Below are 17,809 nucleotides of genomic sequence, written 5' to 3'. Positions count from 1 at the left end.
CTTGGCTGAGGGATGGTGGGCTGGGAGAGAGACTGAGTGTTCTTCCTGAACTTGAGTTGTAGCCTGGTGCTTCCCTAATAAACTCTGTAATCTGTGAGTTCTGTGTGGCCACTGCAGCGAATTATCGAACCCAGGAGAGAGGTGGTGGGTATTTTGGGAGGAATGGTTGGTGAAAGGGCTGGAGGGAGGCAGCATGTCTGGCCTGGCAGTAATTGGCCTTGGGTTACTGCTGGTAATCCTGTCTTCCTCTTGTAGGGTTAGAGGAGGTCAGAACATGTGGCCTCCTTGCCGTTTTAGCAAATAGGCTAAGCCAGGTCCATGCTTAAGTTTTTAGATGCTCCTTTTGAATGGATAATGACTACTGACAAACTACTCTCTGGGTTACAAGCTAACCTTCCTTTCCCTGCACGAGGTATCCCAGTCAATGGCTAGTAGTGATTCCTACACTGAATTAGAAGACTACCTGCTGGCCACACACCTAAATTTACACATTTACTTACAAAATGGCTTAAATGACATCTTAAGATATATTAGTTAAATATTAAAAAATATCAATCACTACTTCACACCCACATAAAAATCATGAATGGAAATGGATTCTTTTTTTATCTTAGAAGAACTTTTAAAAGGAGTTACTATAAAACAATAAAATTGGTTTTCTTGTTATGGTTATAGGCACAAAGGATAAGAACCATGAAAGGAATATAAATCAACATTTCAATTTGCAGCCTTAAAACCCTGAAGGTTAGCTAGTCTTGCTCAAGTAGCTTTGGTGAATACTACTAGTATGTTTCATGCTGGTATAAAAATAATTAGTTATGTACAGGAAAGATTATACACTTCGTGTGAAGTTAAATGTCCAAGTGGGACTTTTTACAAAACTGACCTACAGGAATGAACTAATGCCAAGAAAAGAAGTTTTAAACCAAAATAAAAGGCCGGCTAAACGGGATAGAAAAGGAAGGCAGACAGCAGGCCACGATGGCGCACTGGACACTATATTACTCTGATGGATCATTCTGACTATGAACTCTAAGAATGAAAATCAAGCTTTCTAAGAGAAAGCCTGAGCTTGAGAAAAATTTCACTGAAGATAGCTTTAGACAAGAAATATAAATAAATAGGAAGTCTTAATATCTATTGTGCACTGGCCAAAAATACATGAAAAACATATAGTAACCCATGCAAAAATATTAGAAAAGGACAAGCTACAGACCAACCTGGTCAGACTGGTTCCTCCCAGGGGGCTGGAGCAAACAGCTGAAGTTCTGAGGATGAGGAGCCTGGCTTCTCACTCCTAGATAGAGCAGTTACAATCACCGGAAGAGGGAGGGAAGAAGTAACCTCGTGTAGTTGGACTGAATTGGAGGTGTCAGTATGAACTCATGGTTTATAACACAGAGAGATGGACATGTACAAAACCAAATATAGAAGCATGTGTGCACACATCTCTCTCTCTGTGTGCAGACATGTATTTCCTGACCATCTGAGAAGAGGACCTAGAAGCAATATAACCCAGTAACAATGAGCATATCCAGTAACCAGATATTAATTTCTAAGTATCATCACAGAAAGGTCAAAAGTAAAGGGATGGCCCAACCAAAAGAAAATTAGGATCACTATGTTAATATCAGATAAAAACAGACTTTAAGGTATAAAGCCTAAGAGATAAAAAGGACCTCTACATAAAAATAATGGAGTAATTCACCAGAATGATACAACAATCCTGAATTTATACACACTTAACATAATCTCATATATTCTTAGCAAATTCAACAGAAGGAAACATTTCATAGGAAACAATAAGTGGGAGCTTTTAACACTTTTTTAGCAAATGACAGATCAAGTGGATTACACTTAATAAAATAACTTCAGAACATCATCAAGAAGCTTGATTCACTGAACAAATATGAAGCCCAATAGTTACTGTATACACTCTTTTCAGGGCACCAAGAGCCCTGGCAAGGCTCCAAGGGCCCATACAGCAGGCCTGGGAGCAAGTCTCAAAAAAAAATACCAAAACACTGATAGGGTACAGCTCAGAATCTATAACCACAGTACAATTAAATCAGAAAATAAACAAAGATAACCACATCTCTTCACTTTTGCAAATTACAACTAACATCAATATCCTTCTACACAACAACAGCAACACTCTACATAACTCCCAAAGAAGAAATGAAAACAGAAACCAGAAAGTATCTGGATACAACAAAGACTTGTAGAGGTACACACACCATTATCTGTCTTATGCCCTGGACTTTTTAGTACACTTGAAATAGTTCAAATTTTTTAAAAGGAGAAAAACTGTCTATCAAAGAATAACAAAGACACTCTTAATTGTTTCTTTGACACACAAGGCCCTGTCAGGCAAAATTAAATTAAAAATCCCTGGCGATTTCAGGTGCCACAAGGAGCCAGGGTGCAGTAACTGGCTCTCTCCCCACAGCTCCACCTTATCACGTGATATGCTTCCAGTGATGCTCCTGAGGGGAAACCATTACTCAGCTCAATCACCTAATTTGGTTTCTAATAACTCACTCTGTAATAATCCAATCTACTCAAACAGACTTAAGATTTGATAACAGTTTCCCAAGGTAAACTACAGGCTTAAAGGAAATACTAAAAGACTAGTGAAAAGATGTTCTGAAAAACAGCAGCACTTCTACAGTAAATTCATGCTCTCATCCTGTAATATTTCTTTCTACCTTAATCTTCCAAAGGAGCCAACCATCACCAGAACAATCTGCAAGGTATGCTTCAAAAATGTTACTTTATAACCACAACTTTTAAGTAGAAATGGTAACTTGTATTATATGAAAAAGCTTTCACTCTTATCCTAGATGAAAATTAAAAGATTTTTCAGTTCAATGACATTTTGCTTTTTAAACTTGGCGAACTTCATTCTAAGTGTATAAAATTTGTAGTACACATAAAGTAAAGATGTATTTCTCCCCTACGTTACATACGTCTCTTAGTAAAAGAGACTTAGAAATTTATCCTTGTTGTTGTTATGTGCCATTGAGTTGGACCTGACTCATAGCAACCCCTCCTTGGGTTTCCGAGGCGGTATCACTACGGAAGTAGATTGCCCAACCTTCCGTCCGAGGAGTGGCTGGTGGGTTTGAACTGCCGCCCTTCTGGTTAACAGTCAAATGCCTTAGGCACTAAAAACCCAAACTCACTGCCATTGAGTCAATTCCGACTCACAGTGACCCCCTCTGGGTTTCTGAGGTGGTAAATCTGTATGGAAGCAGATTGCCTAGTCTTCCTTCTGCAGAGTGGCTGATGGGTTTGAATTGCCACCCTTCTGGTTAGCAATCAAATGCTTTTCGCCCTATACCACCAGAACTCCTCAGAAATTTATATACAAGTATCAAAATAATGAAAATAACAGTCCAGGAATTATGGAAAGTGGCACCAAAAATGTACATTATATGTAAATAAAAAATGTACGTTACAGCGAGATAAAAAATGCACGTTACAGCGAAATAAAAAATGTACGTTACAGCGAAATAAAAAATGTACACACCCAGCTTAACTCTATGCTGCTTCTCTTCTTCATTTCTCAGGAAAGTGTCCAGTGTTTGGAGGTCTGTCATGTAGTCTTTTTTGTCCGTAGGTGAGTTATAGACGGTGGGTGAAGAACGGTAGCGAGATCTCAACCCGCTGCTCTCCACTGGTCCAACAGTGGCAGGGTATGGAGAAGAACAAGGAGAGGGACTGTAGCTTGCCAACTATATAAAATAAAAGAACCATATTTGTGACACATGCTACAACATGGACGAATGAATCTTGAAAGAATTATGCTAAGTCAATCAGTCACAAAACAACAAATATATAATCCCACACATATGAAACAGGCTCAATGTGTAGAGACCAAAGATTAGTGGTTACCAGGAGTGGGAGACAGAAGGAAAGGGAGAGCTGCTGCTTAGGGGTCACTAAGTTTCTGTTAATGGCAGTAGAATAATTTGGAAGAGGACAGAGGTAATGGCTGCACGACATGGTAAATGTAGTCAGTATCACTGATTTACACAGGTAAAAACTGGAGAATCGGCACATGTATTGTTATGTTGACCACAATTAACAAAAAAGAGCTTTATTTTTCTTTGACTAAAAATAAACTTTAGTTTTGCTTGACTATATTAAAAACATGAAGTATGAAAAAAAAGTATGAATACATAACACAACATCACCCAGAGATGACAGAATCCTTTTATTCTATGTACTTCCAAATCTTTAAATCAATGTATTTTTGTTTTTACATAATTGAGAAAATATTGTTTAGCTTTTATCTTTTTTAAACTATTTTTCTATAAAAATCCTTTATAAATATTCTTCTTACTGGCTGTGTATTTTATTATATGAAGATACCATAATTTCTTTTTATATGCTCTTATTTTGGACATTTAGGCCATCTGCAAATTTTGGCTACTGTAAATAATGCTGTAATGAACATCTTTTTATGTAAGTCTTTGCTTCCATTTCTCACGACTTGCTTTAGGACAGATTACTAAAACTCAGATTATTTGGTCAAAGCACATGAACACCGCTTATACATATTCCCATTCTGCCAATGAAAATGCTGCACCAGTTATACTTTTATGTTCATAGTAAAATGCCATACTACAGGTTACTCAATATTAAATCCAATTTTGCCAGGTAGCAGAATCTAGTGAATGCTGTACAAGTTAAACATCACGAGGAAATGGATGTAGAAACATGACACAAAAGGGCAAAGGCAGACAGGGTGTTGGTTTAGTCTGCAGACACTCCTCTTTTATCAAGTAGCCACAGAGATGTCAGTCCAACACAACCGTGACAGCATCTGAAAACATGACCACTCCCCTTTTAATGTCCCTCTTAGTGACTTATGCTTCAGATAAGAGTCATAAATTCACATCTGTTAATTCTGCTTCTATCAAGCCTGAAAATGAGAACAAAAGTCCACGTTACTGTGGGAGTTGGAATGACGGTTTGTACTCATTCCATGAAAAGGCCAGGCTCCAGAGTCAAACTACACGACAACCTGTTTTTTGTTGGAAGATACTCCAACACAATGCAAAGCAGTACAGTTCAGATACACAAAGGCTTCTCATGAAGCAGCCACAGAAGAGGAAAAATATGAGTAAGAAACGAAAAGCCCAACATTACAGCTTCAATTCTGTTTAAGGAGCTTGCTCAAAGATCTAGATGGTGAACCTCAGTTCATTATCATCGCAAATGCTCAATTTTTTCTTGTTCATTTAAGATGTGGTGTGAACAACTTCTGACAAGGCATCAGGATATCTTGGTTCTTTACTAAATGGGTGATTTGGGCAAGTCAATTACCCACAGCTCCTCAATTCCCTCATCAATAAAATGAGAAGTTTTGACATACCAAAAGGTACCTCTCAATTCTAAACTAACGTGACTGGCCAAGAGAAAAGAGTTATTACCTTATTATAACCACCAATAGGTGAGTAGGTCACTCCAGGGCTGTATGAACTACTGCTACCTGATGACAGACCTTGCAGTTGAGGGCTGTATCCAGTCATACAGCTGGTGGTGAACTTGGGGCTGGTACTGGGTGAACGAGAGGGGCTATAACTCAACACACTTTGACCCTGAATAGAAGGAGAAGGTGGAGAAGGAGGGGTATGGGGTGCTGCCAGATCATGTGGAGGAGTCGTCTGTACAACTAGAAAGAAAAACAAAAAAAATCACACAAACAAATTTTAAAACAGATTTAAGAAACTGAGTCTTGTTCTTCACAAAAAAGGAAAGTAACAAGGTGACCTTGTTGTTAAATTATATGAAGTATTATTACCGAAGAACACAAATCAGTTGTTTACTATTTCCAGAGTTCAAAATAATGAGAAATTGGCTTTAATACAGCAAGTCAGTCTTTAGTTGTAATTGCAATTCAACAATGGAACAAACTTCCATGAGGCTGTTGAAGGTTCTTTCCATTCAATTTACACAAACAGGAACGATAATCATCGGTAACTTGTTGTAGACCAGATAAATATACTTGACAACTTAATATGCTTAAGAAAAAGTTACTGTAGACCTGTTCAACATACTTGAACTAGATGGCCTAGCTCTGAGTCTATGAAAAGGGAAAATTAAATTGAGAGAGATTTACTGTCAACCTTTCCCCTCTTTTGCAAGAGATACAAAACACCTACCAGCTGTTTTCAACCCTAAAAGTGTTTGCTGTCCGGGGCTAACAACCAGGCTTGTTGGTGCCACAGTATATTTAAAATATCTCCAAAAATCAAATAAGGCATTCAGGCTGAAGAGAGATGCAAGGGCAAGCTCTGGAAGAGAATAAATTTATTTTTTAAAAAAGACATTTCATGTGTGCATGGGGTGGGGGGGAACAAACGCTTCCATACTTTAGCAAAATTTAAAACCTCCTCCTTATCCCTCCTAACAGCTACCATTTAATAAGTATCTATTATGTGTTGCTGTTAGCTGCCATTCAGTCAGTTCTGACCTATGGTGACCCCATGTACAACAGAACGAAACACTGCCCAGCCCTGAGCAACCCTCACTTGATAGATGTTGCTATGCTTGAGGTCATCATGGCAGCCACTATGTCAATTCATCTTGTTGAGGTTCTTCCCATTCTTCGCTGACCCTCTCTACTTCACTGAGCATGATATCCTTCTCCAGGGACTGGTCCCTGCTGATAACGTGATCAAAATAAGAGGGATGAAACCTGGCCATTCTTGCTTCTAAGGAGCATTCCAGCTGTAGTTCCTCTAAGACAGATTTGTTTATTCTTCTGGCAGTCCATGGTATTTTCAATATTCTTCACCAACACAACTCAAATGCATCAATTCTTCTTCAGTCTTCCTTATTCACTGTCAAGCTTTCATATGCATTTGAGGCTATTTAAAATACTATGGTTTGGGTCAGGTGCATCTTAGTTCTCAAATAGACATCTTTGCTCCTTGTTGTTGTTGTTGTTATGTGCCGTCGAGTCGGCCCGACTCATAGCGACCCCTCCTTGGGTTTCCGAGGCAGTATCACTACGGAAGTAGGATTGCCCAACCTTCCTTCCGAGGAGTGGCTGGTGGGTTTGAACCGCCAGCCTTCTGGTTAGCAGTCAAGTGCTTTAGCCACTATGCTACCAGAGCTCCTTAACAGTTTAAAAAAAAAAAGACTCATACAGCAGATGTGCCCAATGCAATATGTCATTTGATGTCTTGACTGCTGTTTCCATGGGCACTGATTGGGGACTCAAGTAAAATGAAATCTTGACAACTTCAATCTTTTCTTCATTTACTGCGATGTTGCTTATTGGTCTAATTGTGAGAGCTTTTGTTTTATGTGAGATGTAATCCACATTGAAGACTGCAGTCTTTAATCTTCTTAAGTCCTTCAAATCTTCTTCACTTTTAGTAAGGTAGACTGTGTTATCTGCATAGTTCAGACTGTTAATGAGTTTTCCTCCAAACCCGATAGCCATGTTCTTCACATATAGCTCAGATTCTCGGATTATTTGCTCAGCATACAGATTGAGTTAAGTATTTCAGTGACTTTCAAAGTATTATCATTAATCCTTACAACCCTATACAATAAACATTATCACTTTCATTTTAAAGATGAGTTAAGAGTCTCAAAGAAGCCAAGTGACTTTGGCAAGAGCACACAGCTAGTAAAGCCGCCTCTAACTCAAGTCTGTAGAACCTAAGGCTCTTGTTCTTTCTTTCATCTCCCTACCAGACTTTAAAGTGCCTATTAGATTATGGAATTCACTTCAACATCCATGAAGATTCTTTATACTCAAGATCTGTGAAAAGTAAACAAAGGACAGGAGGAAATTGAGGAAGCCATCAATGGAGTAGCCAAATTGGGCTCATAATGAAAGATGAAAAAGGTTTTCCCTAGGCAAGGGAATAGGGAGGGCATTTCAAGGAGAGTAACAAATACGATCCCACCATCTCCAAACTTTTCATTTTCCTCACAGAACTCATTATTACCTGAAATTGTACTGTTTATTAATTTGATTGTCTGTCTTCTCTAATGGAAATGTCCCTTCCATGAGGGCAAGGTTTTATCTTGTTCTCTTCCTGTTCCCAGTTTTTGGAACATGTGAAACTCAAATATTTGTCAAATAAAAGAATATTAAGCTGAATAAAATTTGATGCAGTTTTTCACTGGTAGTAAATCTAAATTCCAGTGAAAACTGATTAACTGATTACTTACCAATATACCAGAGGGGCCAGTATGTCACATTATAATATGAACTTATCAATTTTCCAGTCCTGAAAAAATTAGAAAAGCTTTTCTCATTATTTTAAAAAACAAAACCACAAAACACAAGAACCTGTGGCTTCTTAAATTTCCACTTTTATTTTACTTGGTTGGTGAATTAACTTACATTTCCGTATATATCATTCCAGCCATAGATACATTGAGGAGTCCCCAGGCTAAAACCACTTTCCTGGCTTCTGTTTCTTTTCTCATCTTGATGGTTCTGTCAATAAGGGAAGCAGTGTGGTTTGCTTCCCCTTGCATCTATTGAAAACAAAAAGCCCAGAAAATTAATAAAAACAAAATTACTTCCCCATTTAAGAAATCAAATATTTGTGTCCTTTATAAAGGTAATTAAAAATAGCAGATGCCTATTTCTCATCTACAAAATGCCTTATCAAGGTCTTTTACATATTAATACATGAAAAAGAAACCCTAAATTATGCCTTCATCCGCACTATGGTGTAATCAACAGAAAACTGGCTGACTTCTTCTGAGAACAATACAATAAATAAAACATCTTATTTTGTAATTTCGGGATCGTACGTCTGCAATTATACCGCATTTTATTTTTGAAGTATGTCACAAGGACCAGCTCAAGGGCGAACTTAAACTCAAAATTCCAAGGCCGAGAAACAAATTATTTCATGTAAAGCCATAAAGGCTCTCCTCTTCCATCTTCCAGAAGCCACTATGAAACAGCTCTGTCCTCGGTGGTGTATGCCACGGACCTGTTTTGTGTTGCTGATACTGCATAAGGGTTTCTTTCCCATTTTAAGTTCTGAGAGGGGCGCGGGAATGTGAGGGGAGGGGGTAAGGTGTACTGTTTCGGTCCACACTGGGATTTATACTCCCTGTTTTGCCAGTCCCTAGCTCTTGCAGACAAGTGTCAAATTTGTTCTAACTATACGGATTAGTACTCCACTGGGCACACAAGTCTTCTCCTTCCCGCCAACCGGCCCCGCGGCAAAGCTCCCCATCCCCCGAGCTTTCCTCCCCGGCTCCCTCAGCAACTTTAACAACCCCCATTGCTTCTTTTCTCGCTTTCACTACGGGTGGTGGGACGCCTGGCCGCATTTTCCCTTAGCTGAGTCCCCCGCAGATCAACACACGCGGAACTTCCACAGCCCACATGGACTCCACGTTCAAGAAGCACAAAGATGACCCCAAAAACGCACCATATTCTTCGGCGGGAAGCCGCGGGCTCATTACACTCCCTAACGCACATGCGCAAAGCCGAGTGCAAAGGCGAAGGCGGCCTGCAAGCCAGCCTGCAGTTACCGGAGGGAGAGGATCGCCCCTTCTCGCGAGAAGAGGGCGATGGGGGCGGGAGAGAGGCTACTACCGTTACCAAGGAAACAGCTCTGGTGCTGGTGGCGCCCACTCAGTTTCTGCGGAGGAAGGTGAACAGTACATTCAGATCTGGTACTGAACCAGCAGTAGAAAGTAATAAATCTAACAAAGGGAATATTATGTATATATACATATATTCAGATATATAATTCTAGCTTCCTTAGGGCATCTATGGACACATTTTTAAAAGATTTTATTAAGCAGCCTGGTTAGTTGTAGGATACGAAGTACGTGATGTGTCCAGACACCATCAGCGATGACAAAGCATTTCTTCTCTGTGTGGGGGAAAAAAAAAAAACCAAGAGTTCTGACCCAATGTATATTCTTAAACATACATGTAACGTGGATGCAGCAGTAACAAAACACGCCCCTCCCAAATCTCCACATAATTGTATTTTGTTGCTGAAGTTGTCAGTAGTTTTGAGGTTAATTTTTTTCCCCTTTTTTCCCTGCATATTCTTTGGCAGAATTTATAATCCCGAGGAAAATGTTCGTTAGAGAGTTGAGTATGGTTTTATTTAACACACACAAACCCCTCCATTGCGCCCCTGCCAAGGCACGGGGATGTAAAAACGACAGCTTCCTGCTTCCCGCCAGGACGAACTCAGCTACAGGTGCACGAGGACGGCACGCTGCGCTGAGGCAGTCGTCCAACGGCCGAAAAGTGCAAGGCCTGGGGACTCACCGTTGGGATACGGAACCATATCACAAGTTAGTGGATTGTTACAACGGGGACATCCCGATGACTCAAATTATTCCTAAAATGCTTCTGAGGTCAAAGACAAGACAGTGACGTTTCTCACGGTATTGTATATTAATGAAAATCTACAAGGAGCTCTGGTAGCATAGTGGCTAAAGCACTTGACTGCTAACCAGAAGGCTGGCGGTTCAAACCCACCAGCCACTCCTCGGAAGGAAGGTTGGGCAATCCTACTTCCGTAGTGATACTGCTTGGGAAACCCAAGGAGGGGTTGCTATGAGTCGGGGCTGACTCAACGGCACATAACAACAAGAAGCTATACTTTTAAAGATCTAACATACTTTTTAAAAGACGGCATTTTAAAAAACTTATTTTTAGATTGCCTTAACAGCAGTAGTATTTTGCACTAGTATTTTCCAACTGGAAAATCGTTGAGTGAAAGGTACACATTAGTATATTTACACACACACCCCGCCCCCCTCCCCCCCCAGTCTGACTGTTTCCTAGGAAATTGTATACATTTGATGTCATTCATAATGGACACATCTCTATGTGTCCCTTTTAATGCAGTCTACAAGTTTTTGTGCATTTATTCAAGGCTTAAGCACTACCATCCAAATTTTATGTACAGTTGGCATTACAATGTGTATGTTAATTTACAATGGAATGATGCATATAAGGAGACTAAAAAAAATGAACTGATACCTCAGAGGCTTAGATTTCAAAAACACAAGAATACAGTATATACAAGTTTCAGAGAGAAAAAAAAAAATGATCAAGACAGAATGCACCAATATCGAAGTACAGGGAAAACTATAAGGAACAGAAATAATTTAGATAAATTCTTCAAAAACTTTTAGAAATCCAAGAATCCTTGGTCAGTTCCTGTCACAGTTGCTAAAAAGTATGTCACAATAGGTTGCCAAGGAAATTGTCATACATCATGGAGTACTTGCCAGTCATCCTCATCCCTTTGCGTGCATTTTCTTAGTTTCTAAGCAAGAGGCCATCATGGGAGATCTTATTTCCTTATTTTGGGAGATGGATCCTCCTCCCAAACCTTTAACTCTTACCATTCCAAATCAAGATTATGAATGCCGGAAGGATGACTCTTGTGGGGCAGTGGGGAACTTTCTGTTTTGGTATTTTGTCGTTATCTTGATGCTGTTGTTTTTCTCTAGGACTGCTGTCTGGGTAGGATATCCTTTTTCATTTTAAATAACATGTTTATGTATTCAAGGCAAGAGCTCTGGTGGTGTAGTGCCTAAGGCATTTGACTACTAACCAGAAGGCTGATGGTTCAAAGCCACCAGCCACTCCTCAGAAGGAAGATTGGGCAATCTACTTCCATAGAGCACCACCTCGGAAACCCAAGGAGGAATTGCTATGAGTCGAATTGACTTGACAGCAGTGAGTTTGGTTTGGTTTTGGTATACAAGGAGCCCTGGTGGTGCAGTGGTTAAGTGCTCAGCTGCTAACTGAAAGTCAGAGATTTGAACCTACCATGCCTGGAAACCCTATGAGACAGTTCTACTCTGTCCTATAGGTTGCTATGAGTCAGAATCGACTTCACAGCACAAAGCTGCAACTGTATAAGGCTGAAGAGCCCTGGTGGCATGGTGGTTAATGACTTGGCTGCTAGCTGAAACGTCAGCCATTTGAATTCAGCAGCCACCGAGTGGGAGAAAGACCTGGCAATCTGCTCCCATAAAGATTACAGATGAGGGGATCCTAAAGGGCAACTCGATAAGGCAGTTCTTCTCTGTCCTATAGGGTCGCTATGAGTTGGAATCAATCGCACAGGAACGGGATATTGGATACTAGGATTTTCTGTAAAATAAATTCACTTTACTTTGAAGCTACTCTTTTTAAAAGTTTGTTTTCTAGTTTTAAAAGTAATTCAATCTTATATACAGAATCCAAAAATTTAGAAAAGTTTGAAGAAGACAATTTAAATGAATGTAATCTTATTACACAGAGCTAACTACTGTGGACATTTTCGAGTACGTCCTACTTTTGTCTTTTTTCCCCTATATGTCGGTTTATCTCTGTTCAACTCTCTTTCTCTGTATCTCTTCCACATTCACAAAGCAGAACTTTCTTTGTGTGTGATTTGGGTAAAAGTGTACAGAGCAAATGGTTTTCCATTCAATAATTCATATGCGTTTTGTCACATTCAATGCTATCCCCACAATAGAACAGCACTCTTCCCACTTGCTCCCTGCGTTTGCCATTTCCCTTCATCATCTTTCCTATCCCTTCCTGCCTTCTCAGCTTTATCCCTAGGCAAATGCTGCCCTTTAGATCTCATATAACTTGTTCAAAGGAGTGCGTACCTTCCTGGTGTTACTGTTCACCTTATAGGCCTGGGTGATCATTTGGCTGAAAGTTGAGCCACAAGGGGTGAGTTCAGTTCCTAGCTTAAAGGGTTTCTAAGGGCCATAGACTCGGCAGTTCCACTAGTATCTATCATACCAGTAAGTCTGGTCTTTTTTTTTTTTTTTAATGAATTTGAGTTTTTTCCACATTTTCTCCCACTCTATCTGGAACATTCTATTGTGATCCCTTTCAGAGCAGTCAGCAGTGGCACCATCTAGTTCTTCTGGTCTCAGGGTGGTGGAGGCTGGAGTCATGTGGTCCATTAGTTCTTTGGCCTCATTGTTTCCTTGCATCTTTGATTATCTTCATTCCTCTTTAGCAGCACTTTTTATGGTTGCATAATTTTGTCTTGTGGTTGTATCATAATGTTTAAAAATTCCATAATTTTGAGATGTTAGGTGCCATTGAGTTAAGTTTATGACTATAGTGACCCTATGTACAACAGAATGAAACACTGCCCAGTCCTGCGCCATCCTTACAATTCTTGCTATACTTGAGCCTGTTATTGCAGCCCCTGTGTCAATCCATCTCATTAAGGGTCTTCCCCTTTCTCACTGACCCTCCACCTTACCAAGCATGATGTCCTTCTCAAGGGAATGGTCCCTTCTGACAACATGACCAAAGTCGCTGAGATAAAGACTGGTTATCCTGGCATCTAAGAACCATTCAGCTGTATTTCCGGTACAGATTTGTTTATTCTTCTGGCAGTCCATGGTACTTTCAGTATTCTTTGCCAATACCACAGCCCAAAAGCATCAACTCTTCTTTGATTTTGAAATAGGTAGTTTGTTTGAGTTTGTCCATATGCTATGTAAGGCTGGGATAAACTTCCCTACTTACTGGTCAGTGGCCTCTAAATTCCTTTTATAGCCATCATACAAAACTTGTCATTGTATTTGTAGGTGGCATGTTGCAGGAACTGGGGCTTTTTAGAAGGAGGCAATACACTCTCAGTAAGATGCAGAATTAAAGTAAACAGAACTAAATTCACCCTCTACACCACCTACAAGCAGAAGAAAAATGCCATCCTCTTAAGAATGAGATAGCCCGCTTTACCAGGACTGTGATCTCCAACATTATTGCGGGTAACCGAGCTCTTATAAATCGCTGACATGGAATCCTGGCAGCCCATTAATTCCTGGCTGGTGATTAATCAAACCACCATCACTTAGCATTACAGCCAGAATGCTGGCTTGGCAGTGGCCAGCTAGACTGAGTGCCTGATCAGCTCGAGAAGGAGAGGTGCAGAGTTGGTAGGTCCATCCAGCTGGATTCCATTTTAATAATCAGACTCTCTTGCCTCTTCCCCGAGAATACGATTCAACTAAAGTTCTAAGTGCTTCTTAAGGTAAATACTTTGCCAAAGGGAGATTTAGAATAGTGATAGCTTCATACATCTTAGACTCCCTAGCTAAGTATATTGAATTTGTTTGGCCTGGCAAGAAAAGCTACTTTAGAAAATTAACCAAAAAATTGAAATTGATCACTGGCAATTTCATGAGGAAGCCACTTTGGAGGCCTGAGCAGTTCCCCCCTGCTTTCTTGCATGCGTCAGCCCTCTGGAGTTAGAGAGCCCTGAGCTGCAAGGGCCTCAGGAGAACATGTGGTCCAGGCTCTTGTTCGTAGACAAGTGAGGTATCATTGTCCTCTTCTTATTGATAAGGCCCCAAGAAATGAAGTGACTCTTCCAATGTCAGACCACTGACTCCTGGCTGAGGGGAGAAGAGACTCTGGTTTTCTGCTGTACTGTTTGTGTGCTTGCAAGCATGGTTTGAAATGTTGAAGCACGTCTATTCAGTGTGGATTCAAACCTTAATTATCTTGGAGGTTTCATCTTTCACTTAGAGTCCTGATGGCAGCTACAATCAGCTGGACTGCTTCTTCTCAAGGGTCCCAGATTTGAAATCTGAGACCCATAGGAGAACTAGTCAAGGAGGATGGAATTTTTCCTTCACTTTGAACTTCATTTTCTGTGCTTAACTACGAGCCTTTATTTATAAACCTAGACAAAAGCGTGATGGAAATGTGGTGCTAATTACCCTCATACGTGAAGCACACTGATTTCCTCTGGATTTGCTACTTTTTAAGATGCATTTGCCCTTTTGCTTTCATAGAATATAAATACTGTGTTTAGCTTACACATTTGTTTAGTGTTTGTTTAGACTGCTAGTGCTGGTATTTTTCCAGAAAATATGAGTCCGAACTACTCATTTCGCTTACTTGGAAACTGAGCTTCAGAGGTGGAGAGTGGCTTAGTAAGATCACAGGGTTGCTTAGGGCCTGAAAGGCGGTGCTATAGCCCATCTCTCAGCTGTTCTACCCTGCCCTTAGGGGCAGGCATGGCTGTTGTTTTCACTCACTAAGTCACAAAGACAGTTAATAAAATGCTTTGGGTAACCACAGTTCATATGGTTCCATTTAGCTTGATGCAAAATCTTTCTTTTGACTTTGGGATTACATGTTCATTTGACATCAAATCAAATGTGGAAGCTTTCTATAAAACTGATGACACCCTAATACATGTTTTTAAACATCTCCCGACCTCCCGTTACAAAAGTGTGTGCATTATAGAAAATGGGAAAATAATAGAAAAGTACAAAGTACTCAACAAAAATCACACCGGATTACATAAAACTAATCAACTATTCCTCTTGCTCTCTAAGTTACAGCAAGCATTCTCTGAAAACTTTGAGTCCTCTTAGTTTATAAGTTTATAAACCTAAAAGTGGGAGCTCTACGAGCTATCAATAATGTCACCTGATCAAATGTTCTTAGAAAGTAATTTTACATAATCTGGAGTATATCAGATCTGTTTTTAAACCAAATTGCTCTATAATGTAAATGGATCCAGGAACACTTTATAACCTATAGCCCCATGTCAATATTATTTTCTCTCAAGTCTCTGTTATTTTGCTTGGTTCAAAACATTTTGGTAGGCTCTGCTATCAGACTTTGGTCTTCCTAATCCAAAACCAAACCAAAATCACTGCCGTCAGTCAATTTCCACTCATAGCAACCCCTCCTTGGGTTTCCGAGGCAGTATCTCTATGGAAGTAGATTGTCCAATCTTCCTTCCGAGGAGTGGCTGGTGAGTTTGAACCACCAGCCTTCTGGTTAGCAGTCAAATGCCTTAGGCACTACAGCACCAGGTAGCAGAAATAGGACCACTGCAAAAAAGAACTCAATAACTACTCCTTGAACAGCAATGAATGTTTAAAATTAGGCATTGTTAAAGGTCCTACTGCAGTAGTTTTTCTTAACAAGTAAATATTTGTGAAAAATAGCCAACTGAGAATTGCCATTACTAATCTATATTTCTGATACAGATGTCTGAGAAAAACAAAAAAGATGAAGACAGTGGGACAAGCACTTCAGTAAGTAAAGGTGAGAGTCAACATGTATTTGGTATTGGGCTGTGATGAGAGACGTATAAGCTGTGCGTGGAAAGCAGACAACAAAAGTGAACAGCTAAATGTTGTAGGGCTTCTCCAAACTAGTGGAGACCTGTTAGACTAGATCCTTGGTTCATAACAGTTGAAACTGACTTGAAGTCACCTTACAACATAAAACTCTGGTGGTGTAGTGCCTAAGGCATTTGACCGCTAACCAGAAGGCTGGCAGTTCAAACCCCCAGCCACTCCTAGGAAGGAAGATTGGGCAAGCTACTTCCATAGAGATACTGCCTTGGAAACCCAAGGAGGGGTTGCTATGAGTCGAAATTGACTCAATGGCAGTGAGTGAATTTTTTTTTTTTTTTTTGGTTAACAGCACAAAACAACAGTGCAGAAGGTCAGTTTAGTTGGTCAGGCAGAGCTGTGAGAGGACATGACTGGCTGGTAGGCAGAGTTCAAGTTCTCTTTCATTCCTCAGCATTCTCCCATCACACAGCCTTCCAAAACCAAACCAAACTTACTGCTGTTGAGGCAATTCTGACTCGTAGCGACCCCCATTGGGTTTCTAAGGCTGTAAAGCTTTGTGCAAGCAGACTGCCTTATCTTCCTTCTGAGAAGTGGCTGGTGGGTTCTACCCACTGACTTTTTGGCTAGCAGCCAAATGCCTTAACCACTACACCACCAGCGCTCCTTTCACACGTTCTTATCACTCAATTGCTAGTGTTACTACAGAATTAAGAACTGCATGGGACATCTTTTTCAATAACCTATAAGCTAAACAGTTGTTTAGTTTAAAGATGACTTCAGTGGTTAATATCTGTTCATGGTTTGAAGATTTTCTCTGAGCAGCGGATTTGGGGATTTCTCCAGTCACAATGATCTAGTAAGTCTGTATTCTGTAAGAATTGGAAATTCTGTTCCATATTCAGGTTTCATCTATTGATTCCATGATTGAAACATTCAGTAATGGTAGCTGGGCACCATCCAATTCTTCTGGTCTCATGGGTTAACAGCTGCCTGGCTAGATCAGAAAGAATGTCTGCCATGAACACTACAAAAATAAAAAAAAAAAGTTTGCCGTGAGCATTGCGTTCTTTTAAAGAGTTATCTATATAGAATCAAATTGTCAACAGCAACTCTAAAGCATAGAAGTTTTGAGGGTAGTGAGTCTAAGTCAATGGTGATAAAGCAGAATGGGTAGAGGTAGCTACGATGGTGATGCAACATGAAGAATGTAAAGTTTTATTGAATTATACATGTAGAAATTGATCAGTGGGTGTATGTTCTGCAGTATTTATTTTCACCAAGATAAAAATAAAACCAAATAAAGTCACCTCCTCTCCCCAAAATAACCTTTAAGCAGTGCTGTGCTGGTAAATGTTTAACAACTAGCTCTCCAAAAAAAATGTGTGTTTGTACACATGTTTACTAAAATGTTTACTGATACAGAGTACACACATCACACAACTTACAAATAATAAAATATACCATACTTTTTATATGGTCAGTTCCATATAGTCCTTTGACTCTCACAAAAGACTTTCTTTGACTTTTGCCAAACACTGGTATCCCTGGCTATGACCAATGAGCAAATGTAGCTCCAACCTGAATATTACTTTCTTTTAAGTTAAGGAGTGAGATGGAATTGAAACAGGACAATTATGTTAGAACTTAATTGTCAATGATGTGAATGACTTTGCTAAATCAGACAGTAGTTTTAGAACAACAGGTTGTT

At 39.9% G+C, this 17,809-nt stretch overlaps 2 protein-coding genes across 2 annotated transcripts in view; one reads left to right on the top strand and one right to left on the bottom strand.

Moving 5' to 3' along the window:
• TMEM209 (transmembrane protein 209) overlaps positions 1-8,514 on the bottom strand; it is a 26,521-nt gene extending 18,007 nt beyond the window's left edge. The window contains exons 1-5 of the mRNA XM_007955397.1: positions 8,378-8,514; positions 8,203-8,261; positions 6,174-6,305; positions 5,442-5,683; positions 3,533-3,737 (exon numbers count right to left, since the gene is read on the bottom strand). Coding sequence (XP_007953588.1) covers positions 3,533-3,737; positions 5,442-5,683; positions 6,174-6,305; positions 8,203-8,261; positions 8,378-8,514 — 775 coding nt within the window. The remainder of the gene's footprint in view (positions 1-3,532; positions 3,738-5,441; positions 5,684-6,173; positions 6,306-8,202; positions 8,262-8,377) is intronic.
• A 2,800-nt stretch (positions 8,515-11,314) lies between these two features.
• SSMEM1 (serine rich single-pass membrane protein 1) overlaps positions 11,315-17,809 on the top strand; it is an 8,689-nt gene continuing 2,194 nt past the window's right edge. Inside the window, exons 1-2 of the mRNA XM_007955395.1 lie at positions 11,315-11,497; positions 16,009-16,066. Of these exons, the coding sequence (XP_007953586.1) occupies positions 11,315-11,497; positions 16,009-16,066 (241 nt within the window). The remainder of the gene's footprint in view (positions 11,498-16,008; positions 16,067-17,809) is intronic.

Source organism: Orycteropus afer, unplaced genomic scaffold, assembly GCF_000298275.1.
Source record: "Orycteropus afer afer isolate SDZICR_OR568_19922 unplaced genomic scaffold, OryAfe1.0 scaffold00501, whole genome shotgun sequence".
NCBI classification, from domain to species: Eukaryota; Metazoa; Chordata; class Mammalia; order Tubulidentata; family Orycteropodidae; genus Orycteropus; species Orycteropus afer.
Note: the sequence above shows the minus strand (reverse complement) of the source record. Positions and strands in the feature narration are given on the sequence as shown.